The 17,525-nt window shown below is 40.5% G+C and overlaps 1 protein-coding gene across 2 annotated transcripts in view; it reads left to right on the forward strand.

The window, feature by feature from the left end:
- LOC111866474 (zinc finger protein rotund) overlaps nucleotides 1-17,525 on the forward strand; it is a 938,200-nt gene that overhangs the window by 266,474 nt on the left and 654,201 nt on the right. The window contains exon 4 of one of the 2 annotated variants that reach the window (XM_033752262.1): nucleotides 7,079-8,685. In XM_033752262.1, coding sequence (XP_033608153.1) covers nucleotides 8,548-8,685 — 138 coding nt within the window. In that variant the 5' untranslated portion in view covers nucleotides 7,079-8,547. Of the gene's footprint in view, nucleotides 1-7,077; nucleotides 8,686-17,525 lie in introns of those variants that run through there. The other variant, XM_023855448.2, reaches the window with a different exon arrangement.

The raw sequence follows: 17,525 nt of genomic DNA on the forward strand, positions 1-17,525 counted from the left end.
CAGAGACCCTTCACACGCATCACTGAGCACGACCGCTGAGAGTAGCAGACTTAACTCACAATTGTTAAGCCAAGCCAGTTAGTTCCTTCAAGATGTTATTAATTCTCTACACAAAGTTATCTAGAAGAGTATTTGGACTAATGAGTGAGAAGTAAATTGCATGGACTACTGAAGAACTCATAAATGTATTCTTCACCTAATAATTTTTTGTAGAGGGATGGATTCGGCGTGGTAGACTGTATGAAGAAGCGAAAATAAACAAGGGAAATAAGTTCTTGGCACAATTAATCGTCTACTTTCCTTTGATACTACACAGACAGCTTAGAAAACCACGCATCCAACAATTTTTCTGTTGCTGCGTGTGTATTCGGTGCCGCGGGAACGTGTTTACCGAACCATTGCCTAGCAACCGAGCCGTTCCTTAGCGACGATACAGGGCATATATGTAGAGACAAACATACATTCTGGGAAACTTGGTTAATAAGAGAGTAATTGTTAGAGACGATGTTTTCTCTGGGGTCCGACCCGAAGTTATAAAACGAGGCCAACTTTCTCCTTAGGAACTGGGGAAGAAGAGTTAGGATACCCGCTTAGAGGAGGGATTGATTACCTCAACCGTGGCCCTGTGAATTGTAGGAGGCGACAAAAAGGGAAGTCTCAAATCTGAGACAGTAAAATATTTTCGCAAGTCCAAAGGGACTCGGACCCAAGAAAGACTGCGCTGGCAAGGGGCAGCAGCATATACTGTAAAAAGGGTTTACCTGTCCTCTCGTCAGGGAGGGCACTTCACAAAAACAAGACCGTTACTGTCAAACAGTAACAAATATCTGATCATGAGACCCAGATGAGGCTCGACACCAGGACTGACTGACTGACTGACTGACTGAGAGTCAGCCGAAATTTGACTTTGACTTTGACTTAGAATTTGGCGGGTGGATACGGACACAGGGAGCAAGGTGACCTCATAAACCTTATTTCAATTAATTTTATTTCTTTCAAATAAAGGAAGTAGGTTAAAGCGACAGGTGCGTGAAGGTGACCATTCACCTCCATTTACTGCCAAGGTCAAGATTGGTGGAGCTATAACTTCACGCCCCCACACGATTTAATTATGTCATGTTTAATTAATTAAGCACGGGATCAAATTCATATGATTCTTTGTAAACACAGTGATTCATTTTTCTAAACAGAATTAATCAATTGACCTTTTTAACCGAGATGCAATGTGTTTTGCTTTACGATATGAACTGGTGGCGGTATTTTAAATATAATTTAGACAGATTTCAGGCTGCTACTCCAAACTTCCCACAAAAAAGAAAAACATACTCCGTGGCCTGCAATCCGTAAGCGAACTATACCGACCGAGCGACCGCCGCTTGTCGGCGAAATTAGTGCCAACTTTAGAGGATAGAAGGTGTCGCGTGGTCAGCGCAACCGATCCCCATGGCCGTTAATTTCGATTATCTAGACCGAAGCCGTTATTTCTTCACTTATCCTCACAAGGCTGAGTGGACCCCGTTCCAGATCCACTACTTCTCAGAAAATCTGGTAGCACTGGGAATCGAACCCAGACCTCTGGATTTGTAGCCAGGAATTCTGACCACTAGACCACAGTGGCGGTCCCGAACTTCCACACTTCCCACACAGCATCTAAATGAATCTGCCTATCCTGGAGGTCTCCGGATTTATTTTCCAAATTATGCACCTCCCAATTAGTCAAGAAATAAGAATTCAGCAGCTTCCGTGTAGAATAGCTCATTAAAATCACTGCCTGACATGAAATAACAAATAACTTTCAACGACACCGATGTGATTGAGCGTCGCTCAGGTTCTGCATAACTTCCATGCACCAAACTGACGATTCAGACTGTTGACTTGCAATGTCCCCCCGAGTCTCCGTTCCTCTTTCAGGATGTAAATGGTTAAGACAATAGAAACAGCAGGAAAGTCTTATTGCGCATGTCTGATTCACTGCAGTACTCAGTATTTACGTAAAATGTAAAGCTATCCTTGTTATAGGCTGCGGAGGCCCATAGGGTTGTGAGACGTCGAGGACTCCATTATTTTCTAGACAATAGGCTCACAGATGGCGGTAAGGTTGTCAGCATTACACGCCGGACACCCTTTAACGCCAGGAAGATTCCCGCTACTCATTTCTGTTAGAGGCCGAGTCGACCCTAGGTCCATAGTGTGGTTGGAAGGATTAGGTAAATTGAAAAAAAAATCCATGCATCAGGATTCGAACCCGCGACCTTCCGGCATATAGTGCCTCAGCCAACTACGCTACCCCGTGAATGTAAGAATATGAAGACAATTATTATTCGTGAATGCAACTGGGTTTTAAGTACCTACTTCTTTGTCCAAAATATGTAAGAAGGTGTGGAATACAGTGACAAAAGCTTCAAATAGGTTTGCTAAATTTCATTAGTAAGTGTCTGAAAAGGAGTGGAGGAGTCTTTTAAAAAATATAAACGTTCAAACAAGTTTCTTTTCTTTTTTTTTTCTTTTGCTTAGGATAATACAACAATTCATAGCCTGATTCGTTGAGTTCACATTGATAGGTATAGACTGAGTCACAAAAGCCAATCCATTTAAATCAGAGAGAAACCGCTATTTCTTTCCAGTATGTCTTTGTTAAGGGAACGCAAATTTTGAACGCTTTGCTCTAATGTAACGTGTTAAAATATACGTTTTGTTGCAATAATATAAACTTTCTCTCGAGCCTTTTTTATTTTCTTCTTAAACTGTAATATTCTGTTAATAATAGCAAATTCGTTCGCATTCTCATTCTCATAGATAAAGCATCAGCAATGTCATGGATTCTGCAAAGAAATTCTCTTGCAGTTATTACATTTTAAATAGCATCATATTCCTATAGATCTTTATAATGTTCTACATATATGAAAATATTGTAGAGGTGCTTGATGTAGCATTCAAAATTGTGGGAGGGAGACATTCAATTAAAATTCTTGTGAACAATTCTTTGAATTTACGGGAAGTAAGAGAACTACGTGTCGATCACAGTGGCCGCGCGGTCTAAAGCAGGAACCGTCTTCGCCAGCTCGAACATAGTAATCGTGGGTTCGAATCCGACTTGAGATATGGATGTTTGTGTGCGTTTATTCTGTGTGTAGGCAGCGGGCTTGCGGTGTGCTGATGACCCGTCCAAAAAGTCTTACCGACTGTGAACAGGATTAAGAAACTGACAAATCTGCCAAGAGAAGAGAGAGAGAGAGCGAGAGAGAAGAGTGGTTGTGTAGGATTACATAGATCTATCGAGAAAGTTCCAGTTACGGACATGAAGATTTAGCCTGTTTTGAGTGTTACGATCTGAGGTCCTCAAGAGACTCCTTGGATGAGAGATCAGCCCGTCGCAAGGCCTCTACCTGAACACAGAACAACACAAACGCAGACTAAACGCACACAATACAGACATACATACCTTCAGTGGGATTCGAACCCACGATCCCAGCGTTCGAGCAGGTGAAGACGGTTCATTCCTTAGACGACTCGACGGCTGGGGTTGGCCCTGATTCGTCTATAGTCTACAGTAATTCTTAGACAGGAGCTTGAACAAACAGCAATAAATACTCTTATTGAAATAAATCCGTTCTCATTAGAAATTTTATGAAAATATTGTGAAGTAGGGATCCATTGCTAGACAACGGCTCGATAAGCACCTTCCCAAGGAGACACATTCTTGGTAAACAGCCCGTTATTAGACAATACATAGAACATTACGCGATAATATTAGACGTTCATTGTTGGGCAATGAACGTGTTTTCTTTGGAGTCAGATCCGATGCTATAAAGCAGTGAGTGGCTCTGGCCCAAGTAGTAGTGGAGTAGTGGATTAGTGCAGTGTGGTCAGAAAGCAGAGTGTTCAGTCGAAGTCAGTGATTTGTGAAATCAGTTGTATAAAAGTCCAATAAATTCGATCATCAAATAAGAAACCCGTTCTATAAGTCACGCACACCTCTGATAAATGACAATACGTTTCAGAAAAGAATGGTTACACCTGTAAAATTTCAGACTTTTATTCACAGCCTTCATTCAAATCTCACTGCTGCTTCTACTGGTGGCGCGAACACACAAAGACAGAGTGTGAGCAGCGATAGCTAATTAGAGAGTGCGATATTGTAGCAATGAGCTAAGCTGTCTGTTTAATCCACAAGAAGCCTTGATTAAAGTCCAAAATAAAGAAAAATCTTAAGAGAAAAAACGAGACCACTGTGGGTGTTCCTAATATTAATTACCATCATTCCTATAGAAAGTGCATTGATACATTGTTCGGCTAGAGTAGAAAGTTCAGAAGACGGATTACATTTAAGTATAATATTTTAGAAGTCAGTTCTTACATCTGGACCGACTCTGTGGTCTACTGGTCAGAGTTCCTGGCTACAGATCCAGAGGCCCCGGGTTCGATTCCCGGGGCTACCAGATTTTCTGAGAAGTAGTGGGCGTGAAACGGAGTCCACTCAGCCTCGTGAGGATAGCTGAGCAGCTATTTCAAGGAAATAGCGACTCCGGTCTAGAAAACCGAGATTAAAGGGAGTGGGGATTCATTGCGCTGACCACGCGACGCCTCTATCCGCTAAAGTTGGCATTAACTTCGCCGACAAGCGGCGGTCGCTCGGTCGGTATAGTTCGCTTACGGACTAAAGCCATGGAGCTTTTTTTTTGTTCTTACATCTGAGAAAATATACTGCACCTGTATTACAAAAATCAATCGTGTTTATGGAAAGAGATTACGTTTGTTCTGAGAACCGAACAAAGTTTCTGTGAAGAGGGGCCACTTGTTAAATAGTTAAGAGATGAATAAGGCTACATACAGGACTGAACCTACTAATTTTATCATAACTACGAATATTAATTTATTTTAGAAACACACGACTAAACAATGAAATAAAAGAAAAATAAATAAAAACAGTTTTAATTGAAAGATGTAAAGAAATCCTGTTACTACATTTAAAAGTCAGCACGTTAGTACTTTTACGTTTAAAAACGCAGATTTAATGTCCAGAAGAAAAATTAATAATTTAAAAGTAAGGAAAGGAAATCCTCCAAGACAAATTCCTACATGAATTTATCGCAGCAAATCAAAAGCTTTCGGAACAAATTATGAACTTCAAATTCCAAACAATAGATGTGGCTTCACGGTCCTGGATGACACAACTCCTCGGTTCGAAACCCGCTCAGAGCTTACTGTAGGCCTACTTCATGTCTGCTGGTCGCTGTGTTGTTCTCTTTAGGTGTTAGTCTACCTTGCGAAAGGCCGGCCTGCATCAAAGGAGTATTATGTACGGAATGTCTAATAGATTAAATGAAACAGAAAACTGCTGCACAGTAGAAGACAAGCAAAGAAAGAAAGGAAGACGTGAAGGAAGGAGAGTCGGAGGAAAGAAAGAAACAAAAGAGTTCGAGTGGGTAGTTTTCCTTCACTTTCCGTTCTAAGTTATCGAGAAGCATGGACAATTTGAAGGAAAGTCAAATCTCGACTGGAAGGAGCTGTCTAGCCTTGCAGCCCCCCAGGCGATAAGACCTTCAGGGAGTCAATGGCCGCTTCTTTGCCCCCGCGCGTTCCGGCTTACCATTCATAGTCATTCTGACGCTTTCCAACGTCCGCAGTTGATACAGTGACCTTAAAGCAGTTACAGGCCGATATGTAGCGTACTCGGAAGGCCTGTAAAACAGTAATCATTACAATTAATGACAAAACCTTCATAGTTCATCATGCTCTTTGAAGCTTAGATATATAGTCTTCTTCGAGATGAAACCGTATAGTGTGGTAGAAGTTTACCGACTTTTAGGAGGAATATTCTCTTTCCATCATCAGGATATAAAAGTACTACTATATTCTGGAATATGACGCCGTATTGTCTGGTAGAATTTTACGACTTTCCAGTGGAATGTACTCCTTCCATCTTCAGGGTAGACAAGCACCCCTTATACAGTAAAAATAGAAGGGATACGCTCCTCCTAATTGTCGATAAACGTCTATCAGATTACACGGTGTTTCATAGGACAGTAATCTTCATAGTTACCGTTGTCAGAAGTTCAAATATAACGGGAAAAATGCCCTGTTTTGGGATGTGGCGCAGTGTATATATTGTGTAAACCGACATTTCGGAGGAAGGTATCACCCCCATCTTCAGGGTATAAAATCCGAGAGCGAGGAACTAGCTTGAGCAGGTGGCTGCAGACTGAGTCGCCAGTCGAAAGCACCCATCTCTATAACAAAAAGAATGGAAAATCTCAAATATTACATTCAAATATAATATTTTATACTTTCGTCTACAGCAACGCATTGCCTTTACTGGTCTCAAAATCCTCTTTCCATCGTTTACTTCATCTTTCCATTGCTCTTTGCCCTCTGAGTTCCTTATTCGACCACCTCTTCTCCTTGCTGTAAGTGCTCACTTGGGTTACCGGATGTTCTGAGTTTTGTGTGGTTTTCCTCAGTATCTCGAAGCAAGTGCCGAGATAATACACCGATTCGGCCACGACCTCTCCCTTCTAAATCCTTTACAATTCATCGTACATGTATCATACTACCACTCGACGCCGTGAAATAGCTGCTGACAGAGCCACGTAAAATGGTCCACAAAAAGAAAAGTTCTGTACCATCGGTTCCTAATGCAGTGATCTGTTCAAGTAGGCTCACTTTGCCGCCCTGGAGTCTCTCACTGTATTTCAGTGTATTGTTATCTGTTTGCGTCAGTCCAGCTAACGGTCTCAAGACGTGATTTCTGCTGTTCGTGGCTTTCAGGTGTCTCTCACGCCATGCCGGTATATTATTACCGTATTTTGTCTAATGTTTAACAAATACTTTACATAATTTCAGGTATTTACTTCAAATCATAATTTATACAGCATCAACCTATAAGCTTAAAAGTTTGCAGTGATTTTCCTAACCTCTATGTCCGTCTAGGATTCTTAAATTTCGTAACTGTTACCAATCAAATTATTGTTCTATTGGTTTATCACGCAGTAGTTATATATTGTATACAACATCGCTTTTTCCCGAATGTTGTTAAGAAGTAGTAATTAATAAATGACGTCTTCTTTGTTTTCAGCAGAAGGGGCGGAGGGAGGAGACGTAGCAACCGTTCCTCACACGAAAATTGCCGAAGGGAAAGAACCGAGAATAGCCGAAGTCGCGTAGAAGCAGCAAGGACCATGGAGGGGGGGTGCGGAGGAGGGGGAAAGTCGCGTGCAGTGCATCTTGTTTGTATTTCGAACTGTGTTCGAATAGGAGCAGGCAGGCCAAGTAAAGTTGCCGGCAGTTAAGACAGCCACCTTCCAAAAACACCAGCTTTCTTGGAAAAAGGGAGGTTACCCCTCCCTCCCTGCCGTTGTCAAAGATACGTTGTTCGTCAGTGTTGCTAGGACGTGTTAGTGATTCTAATTCAGACATTAGTAATAAATATTGCGCTGTCTGGCATCGTGGGTGCATTGGCAAGTGTAAAAAACAGCTGTCAGCGAGTAACAGACCGTCATCGACTCTACACACCGGCAGAAGATAAGCAGAAGTTGATCCACGGAAGAAATTCTTTTCTACGCTTGTATAAAAACGCGAAGCAAGAAAAAGACGTGTGTTGCCAGAGAGAAGAATAAAAAAAAAAGAACTGCCATCAAAAGTGGACGTGAAGGATTCACCCCCTCGCCTCTCCCCCATCCCTCTCCATCATCCCCTATGACTGTTTTTTGTGCTATCAGAGTAGCCGCAAAAGAAAGCACTTCCACGGCAGGCACAAGCAGACGGTTAAATGGAGCATGTGTTGTCAGTAATATAGACCAAAGTGTACAACTTTTTGTGTTCGTGATTGTGTGTGTTTGAACATAGACGACACGACAAAGGAATTCATTCCGTTTGCCTTACACAGAAATTACGGTTTTATTCGTAAACTTGAGAAGCTTGCTACAGTTCATTCATTCTAAACATGATTCATCATTGTTGCAGTGTTGTCAATAGTTACGTTTAAATTTAAGAACACAGAGAAACGAATCCTTGAAGATGACATACCAACATATAGATATGTGTTTCGAACTACAAGTGACATAGAGATAGCCATTTCGCAAGTGTGTTTACCGCGGATGTACTGGGTGTCATTCTAACAGTGCAGCTATATGTTATAAAACATAAACTTGAAAATCAAGTTTTAAAAGGATTCTGTTCAGTAGTGAACGTTAAGATTCCTTCGTAGAGAGATAGAGTGCATTTCAACATTACACTTATAATAAATTGTGCTGGTTCTTCATCTAATTTATGAACAAAAATTACACAATGATCTGTGACATTGGGAAGGGTTAAAATTTAGGTTACCCTTAGTTTAAGGGAAGCCTGTTCCATTACAGGCATAAGTGGTTAATGAACGTTAGGCCTATATACTTATGAGTGTCAAAATGTGTAGTGGTAAAGACAAAGGCTGAGAAGGAAACTGTGATACATTCTATTTCCGCTTCTCTGCTACGAATCTCCCGCCAAGAGCGCATTTGAATTGGTGAGGAACTTTTGAAACCACGCCGACGCCGTAACGCCGCCAAGATGTACCCGTGGTACCGGGATTCCGTGAGTCAGCTGGGACAGTTCTGCGCGCCTGGGAACCCCATGTCTACAACTATAAAGACTGAGAATGGTTACAACGACTGTATGCTGGCACTTGATTACGCCGCCCAGAGCAAGGTAAGCACTATGTGATCAATTGGAGTTGGGGGGAGGAAAAATTTTGAAGCATCGAATTCTATAGACAGATTGACTGACCAGTGATCCATGTCGTAAAAATTGACAACTTCTATCCTTCCATTCAATGACAGAACAGGAATTGTCCGTGTAGTAACGTAAATCCCGAGCTTGACATACATACTGGATACTAAGCCTCAGTTAATTTCGATTAAATAACACAAGTGTTTTAGTTGGAACTGTCAGTTTATCTTTATTACAGCGAAGAGTGATTGCAGTTCGATAGAATTCGCGGTCGTACAATGTATGTCTGTTAGCATAATTACGGTCTTCGAAATTAACCCGCGATAATCAACAGGAAATTCAAGTCTTCTAATTATTTATTTAATGCTAGTGGGGTGGGACTAAGTCCCTTGTACTGCGGCCACTTCTGGTCTATTTTACCAGCCCCAGATGATAGGTGAGGGTGATTGTGGAGCAATTGGTGGAATGAAGATTGGCAGGGGAAACCGAAGTACTCGGAGAAAACTCGCCCCAGAGCCAATTTGTCCACCACAAATCCCACTTGACCAGACCCCGGGATCGAACCCGGGCCGCCGCAGTGTGAAGCCAGAGAATAACCGCTTGAGCTATGGCGCGGCCCTTCAAGTCTTGCTGTAACTCGGCCTTATATTGTAATAAGAGTATGAAAAAGACGCAGCTGTAAATTTTATCAAGATGTATCTATATTAAGCTATAAGAAGAGGGTAAGACGTTTTGGGGTGTGTGCCGTAGCATTGCGTTAAGAGAAACCCACCATATACTTAACACTGAAATATGAACTCAGTGAGTTTTCTGAAACTTCGGTGATTAGGAAAACAACGCTTTTCTTCAATCGAAATTTAATCAGTATCATTGTAAAAATAAAGAAGATCGCAAGATGGATAATATTAAAAATGTACTAGGTTTTATTTGGCCGTAGTTTCAAATCGAGTTTGGCGACTGTTTGTAATATCTCAAAGTGTGATTAACCTTGCGTAAGAAGTAATGACAGTGCTAACGGCTGATGTAAGAATTTCTGAGCATGTCCTTTCAAAGAAGAATTTGAAGGTTTACTTTTAAAGATTCACATGTCGACGATTAACTTTTAAAATTCAACTGATTTAAGAAACGCTTGCTTTATTTCTAAGAGAAAACTTACCCTTGTTCGGTAAAACACGGCAGACGTTTTGACTGAGAAGAAAATACGCTACAAGTTTTTCAAATATTTTATAACGAATTAAATGTTAAATTACGGAATCCATACTTCTTCTTTACAAAACCACAATTGATAGAGAGTTAAGAAATTTGAAGCTATTAATTAAATTTAATTTTTAACCAGAAATGCGAATTACATATTCAGATTTGTTTCTATATAGTTTTGGTTATATTTACGCAGGCCTACGCCAATATTATTGGGAAAATTTTAACTGGAGAAATAATGACAACTTTTTATTTAAAGTGAATAGCGATTCGTAAGAAACCATTTCCATTATGATTACTTTGAGTTCATGCTGAACCTTTTGCAGAAGAGTGACAGATAGGTGTACCATTGGCCCAAATTTAAGGTAACAAAGCTTCTTGCCCGCAGCGTCCATTTAACTTGTGGGGTTTGTTTTTCAGTTTAAACAGCGACTGTTTCTTTAAATTAATATTATTACGAGGAGATTTTCTAAGAGATAAGATTCTATTTTTTAAATATTGTTTAGAACATTTTACTTTTGAAAATAATTTATCCATTGAAAGAAGATCCAGCCTTTAGCACCATCCCTAAATTTTATTCTGGTTAAAATTTAAACAGGCCTCAGTTACAACTCAATAAAATTACTAATTGGCCAATTGAAATGCTGCAATAATCTTGATTTATATTAAAAGCTACGTTTATCTCGAGAAAACAATGTTAAATATTCTGTTCAGAACCGGGGGATAATGGGGCTTATTTAGAAAACTGGAATAGGAATTTGCCATGGTTTCCTGGTAACTCACACGAAATTTTGATCCGAAATGAAGGATGTCCAAGCCCCACAATACACCAAAATGACAGTTACTAGTAATTCTATCATTAAGGGATCGTGGAAATGGTGATCATATTAATTGAAGACAGCGAAATAATTTTACAAGAATTATCTCTTATCATTTGTCAGAAATAATATCATCTAAAAATGGACAGGGTAACGCATATTATTCGTTAATAATACAGAATTAATAACTCAAATGTTTCACGTTTCATTCAGTAGATGTTGAGTATTTGCTGTGCACGTATAAGCCATTAGGGAACGCACAATTAGTGATGAAGGGATGAACTACAAGTTAATTCGTTTGAGTACTCTTTATAATATTTAGTTCCATCCTCAGGGGTTCTGTTTGTACTTCCGACAGATGAGGGAAGGGAGGAAGCAAGGGGATTCGACTCTCCCTTGTCTCTTTTTAACTGAGGGAGAATATTGCGTAAACTTTAGTCGTGATGAGGTTTGATTCAGTGCAACTGTCTGTGAGGCGACATCAAGTGTTAGGCCGGAAAACCTGTCTAAACGGGAACCGGATTCAAAAGAAACCTGTTTATATCAGAAGACATTTCTGGATTCAAACATATTGAGTGAAAACAAATATAATAAGCCCTTATCTCCAACAAATATTCTTTCATTAGTATATTTTATAATTAAATGTTTGAACAAATGGTGACGATGAGGTTAGTACTACCGCTTTGTATTCGGGAGCCCCTTACTTCGAATCTCAGCCCAAAGAAATGTATCGTGATTTTCCTCACTTTATCCGTGATAAATGCTGTGGGAGTAGCTTAAATTACGTTGCTACAGTATCTTTCTGTATCTTTCCCAATATTCACAAACATAGGCCTAATAATATTCGAAGTTATATGAGCAGTGCAGGTCAAGAAAGGTACTTAGGCAAAGGAAGGATAAATATCGTAAATCTTACTTTAAAACCGGCTTTGTGGATAGGCCTGAATATTAATTCTGTAAGTTTGTATGATTGTGAAACGTAGTCTGTTGCTTTGATTTATTCCTCCGAAACGTCAGTTAACTTTCAACGGTCCACACGGCTTTATGTTTCAGAACACATTACTCTTCATTAAAAAGAGCCGTAAGGAGTCGGGCTGCCAGACTGAAACTGGTTCAGAATCGCTTCTGATTTCGCGTCTTAGGATTAGAGGTGTTGAACGTTTAGTCTCAGCTACTGCAGAATTATTTATATTCGATTATTCTTTCCCGTATCGCATTATATATGTCTTCTGGTGAGAAGTCGCTGTGTAGAGAAATAATTTGCAACGTTAGTACGAAGGCTTGTATTTAGTAGCGGATGAGATGAAATTTTTACTTAACGTTATGAGCGTTGCTGAAGCCATTTCGATGCAGTGAAAGTAATCAGTCACTTGTACTTACTTTTGCCGATCTCTACCATAAGTAAGATTAATTTGTTGTAAACTGCTAGTAACTGCTATCAACAATGACAGTAAGGGCGTTTATTAATAGCATAAGATACAGGAACTACAGATATATATATATATAAAATAAAGAATGTATTAATAATCGGTTCAACGGAAATGCTTAAACGAGATTTCAAAATGCAAATATATTTCTGAGAGAAATTTTATGGACCAAGAGACACTCTTAGGGAGCTTAGACCCTTTCATCTCAATAAACTGCTTCAGACCTTTTATAAGACTCAAATTTCGTTACTGTGTTCAAGGGTATCCATCATATGACCTTATCCTGAACCAGGCAAATTCAATCTATACAGTCAGAACCTTTTTCATGAAGATCCGTTCAATAGTCTCTAAGTATCTGAAGTGTTGAACTCAGTACTCCAGCAGAAATTTTACAAAAATTCCCGTCACACACTCCGAGCTATATATCGCCTCATTTATTTCGTCTTTCTAATAATATTTGGTGAGACTCCTTTTGTAATTCCCCGTACCCTCCTATTACTTATTTCGTCCAGATATTTTCTGCAGCACCCTACCCCCAAACACCTTCACTATATCATCGTCCGTTGAGGCGAGAGGCGAGGTTTCATAACCATACAAAGAGACATGCGAAATGTAGACTATCATACAGTAGCCGTTACGCTTTCAGACAGGGGACGGGTAGAGGAAAGTTTGTTAAGGGAGCTTTACTAGACATTGCACGATTTAATCTGCTTTAATATTGTCACGAGAAAATTTTCGATTTGTCGCCCTCCATTGCAAGTATTTGGACACATTTTAAGAGGATTTGTTAGTCACTTCTAAGTCGGAATAGCGCAATCGTTATAGCGACTGGCTGCGGGCTGGACGATCGAGCAATCGCAATTCGAGTCCCCACAAGGGCAAAAATTGTATTTTCTCCAGGTCGTCCAGACCGGCTCTGGAGCCCACCCCGCCTCCTCTCCAATGGGTACCGGTGGACTCTTTCCTCGGGGGTAAAGCAATCGGGGTGTGAAGCTGACCACTCACCTCCTACTAGAGCCGAGGCCAAGAAAATATGGACCTATACATCCACTCATCCATACGCCTTCATGGCGTAGTGCTTAATTAGTTAAGCATAGGAAAAAATTTTGAGCCGGCATAGCCTAGTCGGCATAGCGACGGACCGCAGACTGGATGATCGAGGGGCCGGAGTTTGAGTCCCGGAAGGGCCAAGAATTTTTTTTTCTCCACGTCATCCAGACCGACTCTGGGGCCCACTCAGTCTCCTATCCAGTGTTTATCGGAGGTTCTTTCCCTGGCGGTAAAACGGCCGGGAAGTGAAGCTGACTACTAACCTCCATCCACTCCCCCGTACGCCTTCCTAACGTAGCACTAAATTTTAGTTAAGCTCAGGGACAACCTTTTTTTTTCTTTTGGTGCTACAGCCCCAATTATGGGCCTTGATCTACTCCATGAAACTCTCCGTTTTACTGGGCGTGTGATCAGCCCGTCGCAAGGCCTCTACCTGTATATAAACACAGAAAAACGCACACATACACACACAAACACTAAACATTCATGTGTTGAGTTGGATTCGAACCCACGATCCCGGCTTCCAAGCGAGCGTAGACAGTACATGCCTTAGACCGCTGGGCTACCGTGACTGGCGGGACAACTTTACGTTACCTGTATTACTGTTCTGGAGAGGAGATGCCTAGGTTTGGTTAGCTTTTAACCTGTTTGTTTAGGCCGACATCTTTACTGTACAATGTCCAATATATTTTTTGGTATTGTGTTTCTTTTCATGGTATTTACGAATTCCCCCAAATGAACTGGCAATTCAGAGCAAACGCTGATGCATCCATCTTCATTTACTTCTATTTTTTCTAATGTCCTCTTCTAAAAAGAAATTGGATAACAGTAACAATGAAGCCTTTTCTTGTTTTAAACCTTTCTGAACATGAAGTGAGTCAGACAAATATTTCTTTCCCTTGGCACTACAGCCCCAGTGGGCCTAGGCCTACCTCCATGAACTTCTCCGTTCACTTCGGTTTGTCTAGATCTTACACGTTCGGTAGGACTCCTTGGGAGGGTGATCAGCTCGTCGCAAGGCCTCTACCTGTACACAAACACAGAAAAACGCACACACACAAACTTAACATCCATGTTCTGAGTGGGATTCGAACCCACGATCCCGGTGTCCAAATGAGCGAAGACAGTACATGCCTTAGACCGCTCGGTTACCGTGACCGGCGTACATTTAATTAGCTTGATTAATTTTGTGGATCTAAGAAATGTAATGAGTACAGCGTACAGCCTATTTGTCTTGAGTCGTAGATTTTCGCGGTAACTTAAATAGCTGACGTGATGTCCACTCCCTGTAGGTATTGCAGCACAATACAGACGTAAACGGACTGCAAGTTTCTGATTGTTCAATACAACTGATTCAACTTATACTTGAGAACTTTTCATATAAACCGTATACTGTGACCTATCCAAGTAACACCAAAGAATATTTAGTATCTTACCTCCACTCAACTGTTCTTTACCTCAAGGTGAACAAATTTCAGGTGTTTTCATCCATTCAAAGAACAAAACACGCCTTTTCCTTTGTTAAAGTTAACTGTCAGGAACTTACATCCGTAAAGTCAAGGAGTCGAGGAACTGAGGAAATGTATACATAACATAATAACCCAGCACGATCGGCCGCTTTTGTTTAATTATATCACAAACCATAAATATTGCAGAAAAATTCGCTAGGCACAAAATATATGCCGCATTGTCCTTTACGCTGTCACCGAGCAGGCTGTTCTAGCGGTAGTGTTATACTCCTGTGTCCTGTTCAAATTTCCGCCAGGACACTGGCTATTCTGCCTCAGGCGTTTAGTGGTTTTACTCCGTATGCCCAAGAATATGACCGAATAATACATGGGTTAATCCACCGTCTCTTGGACATCCATTCCTGTTCATTATTTATCAATCATTCCACTGTTCGCCGCTATGTAATCTACTGTACTGAACATGTCGTGAAATGGGTCGCTGAAGAAAAGAAATGTTTTTCGGAACTACCTCTGCTGTGACAAATATTTATCAAGTTATGGTCCAGATGCGCCTAGAAATGAATGTAGGTTTACTTGTAAAGTGTCCGATGTTGTCAGACTGTAATTAAGGTTTGAATGAATGTAACATAAAATTAAGCAAAACTCTCCACTTTCGAATTGCCTGAAATTTCATATACCTACCTACCTACCTACCTAGCACTCGGCGCTACAGCCCTGGGTGAGCCTTGGCCTCCTCTACAACCAGTCTCCACTGCTCTCTATTCCCCATCTTCTCTATCCATCCTTTCACCTTCATTTTCTTCAGGTCTTTCTCAACATCGTCTAGCCATCTCATCCTGGGTTTTCCTTTTATTCTTTTGGAATATAGCCTTCCTTTTAACATTCTCTTTGGAACTGCATTATCTTCCATTCTCTCGACATGTCCCAAACATCTTATTCTCTGTGACTTGATCAATTTTGCTTTATCTTCTAAATTTCATGTAGCAGCTCTCTAATTGTTTTACGCGTACGTACAGACAGACACAGGAAGGGAACGCTTTTAATGAGGTCTCTGTAAGGGTGGGGGCACGCGGTAGCGTAGTTCGTTGAGGCACTATGCTACAAGCTGGAAGGTGGCTGGTTCAAGTCCCGATGTGGTTTTGGATTTTTTCAATTGACCCAATTCTTCCACCTGCAATATGGCCCTGGGGTCGACTCATCCTCTAACAGAAATGAGTACCTGGTATATTCTTGGGGGTAAAAGGCGACCGACGCGTAGGGCTGTCGACCTAGCCGTCATCTGTGAGCCGATTGTCTAGAAAATGTGGGGACCTCAACATCTCACAACCCTACGGGCCTCCACGGCCTGTTACAAGGAAAGCTTTACTTTACTTTTACTCTATAAAGGTAGGAACGCGCCTATGAGGTACTGGTAGGATTGCCCTGTTACAGATAAGTATTAAATTGATGCTGCTCAAGGATTTTAGTTCTTGAATACTAAAATTAGTAGAGCACGGAGACCGCTCGTCGGAAAATATTTTGAATTCTATTACTCAATGCATACATAGATCCGACTTTTGGTATGAATGTTTGTTACTGCTTTGTCGATTCTGGATGTGTTCGGAATGAATTTGCCAAAACTGAGCCATATATGTCTACCAGCATGCTGAGACTCAGAATCGCTGAAATATTATATCGGGGAGTTTTGCTAAATTTTGAAGAATGCCGTGTAGATCTCGTCTTAACGGATGTTTCAGAGGAAAGTGTCGCCTCCACCTTCATCGTAGAGAGTGGAGGCAATAAGTTTATGCGGAACGTCAGTCCACACGACATTTAATTGTGATTTTAATGCAAATTAGAAATGTGTCGTCAAAATTTAGTAAAATTTTAGGTTTTCACGGCGGTGATATAAAGTTTCTGGGATGTGCCGCTGTGCAGATTTTGTGTGAACCAACGTTTCGGAGGATCGCATCGCTTCCATCTTCAGAGTACAAAATGGAGGCGATACGTTCCTCAGAAACGTCGGTTCACACAAGAGCTACGCTGCGACACATCCAAGAGGACAGCATTCTTCATAGTCACCACCGTGAAAACCTCAGACTTTAATAAATTTTGTCAACGTTTCCAATTTTTGTTAAAATTGCAATTAATAGCAGGAAATTTACATGTAAACTTATATATAATTCTTCGCCCGAGAACTCTCTAAATATGTATCGAAGCGAAAAATATTTGGAACAATATTTGTGGAGAAACATGAAACACTTTTTATGTCTGACATTCTTTTTCGACATGACTTCCGGTTTTCGAAATAAATAAGGCGAAGAGTTTTTCTTTTAAATCTAAGATTAAGGGACATATCGCCAAATTTCATAACTTGTTCCTGTCTTTCCGAGATTTTATTCCATGTCTCTTCAGTGTTTCCGGGGATGAATATTTTGAACGTTTAACCTTGATCTGAAAATACGATTTCAGTGGAAGAATTTAAAACCAAATTGAAACACTTCTAATAAATTAATAAATAGTTTCATTTTATTTTTAGACTTGTTTAATAATTTTGACAAAAATAACTACGACAGTGGTTTATAGTATTAGAACACTCCACTATTATTGTCAAGGAATCGCGCAGAAATTATTATTTCTGCATTTGCTTATTTTGTTTTCTTTAACTCCAGCAGTATCCTACAAAGAGCGGTTACCAGTTGTCTCAAGGATTTGACGCTTCAGAATTAATTCTGAGTCAGAGGCGCCAGGAGGACGTAAATCTTACATATCTAAAGGAAATTGAACATTTATAATATATCAATTAAAGATAATTCGTGGAACATTTTCCGTTCCCTATAATTTGGATTCAAATTGAGCCGTTGTTACGTTACAGATAA

The sequence above is a fragment of the Cryptotermes secundus genome, unplaced genomic scaffold, assembly GCF_002891405.2.
Source record: "Cryptotermes secundus unplaced genomic scaffold, Csec_1.0 scaffold320, whole genome shotgun sequence".
NCBI lineage: Eukaryota > Metazoa > Arthropoda > Insecta > Blattodea > Kalotermitidae > Cryptotermes > Cryptotermes secundus.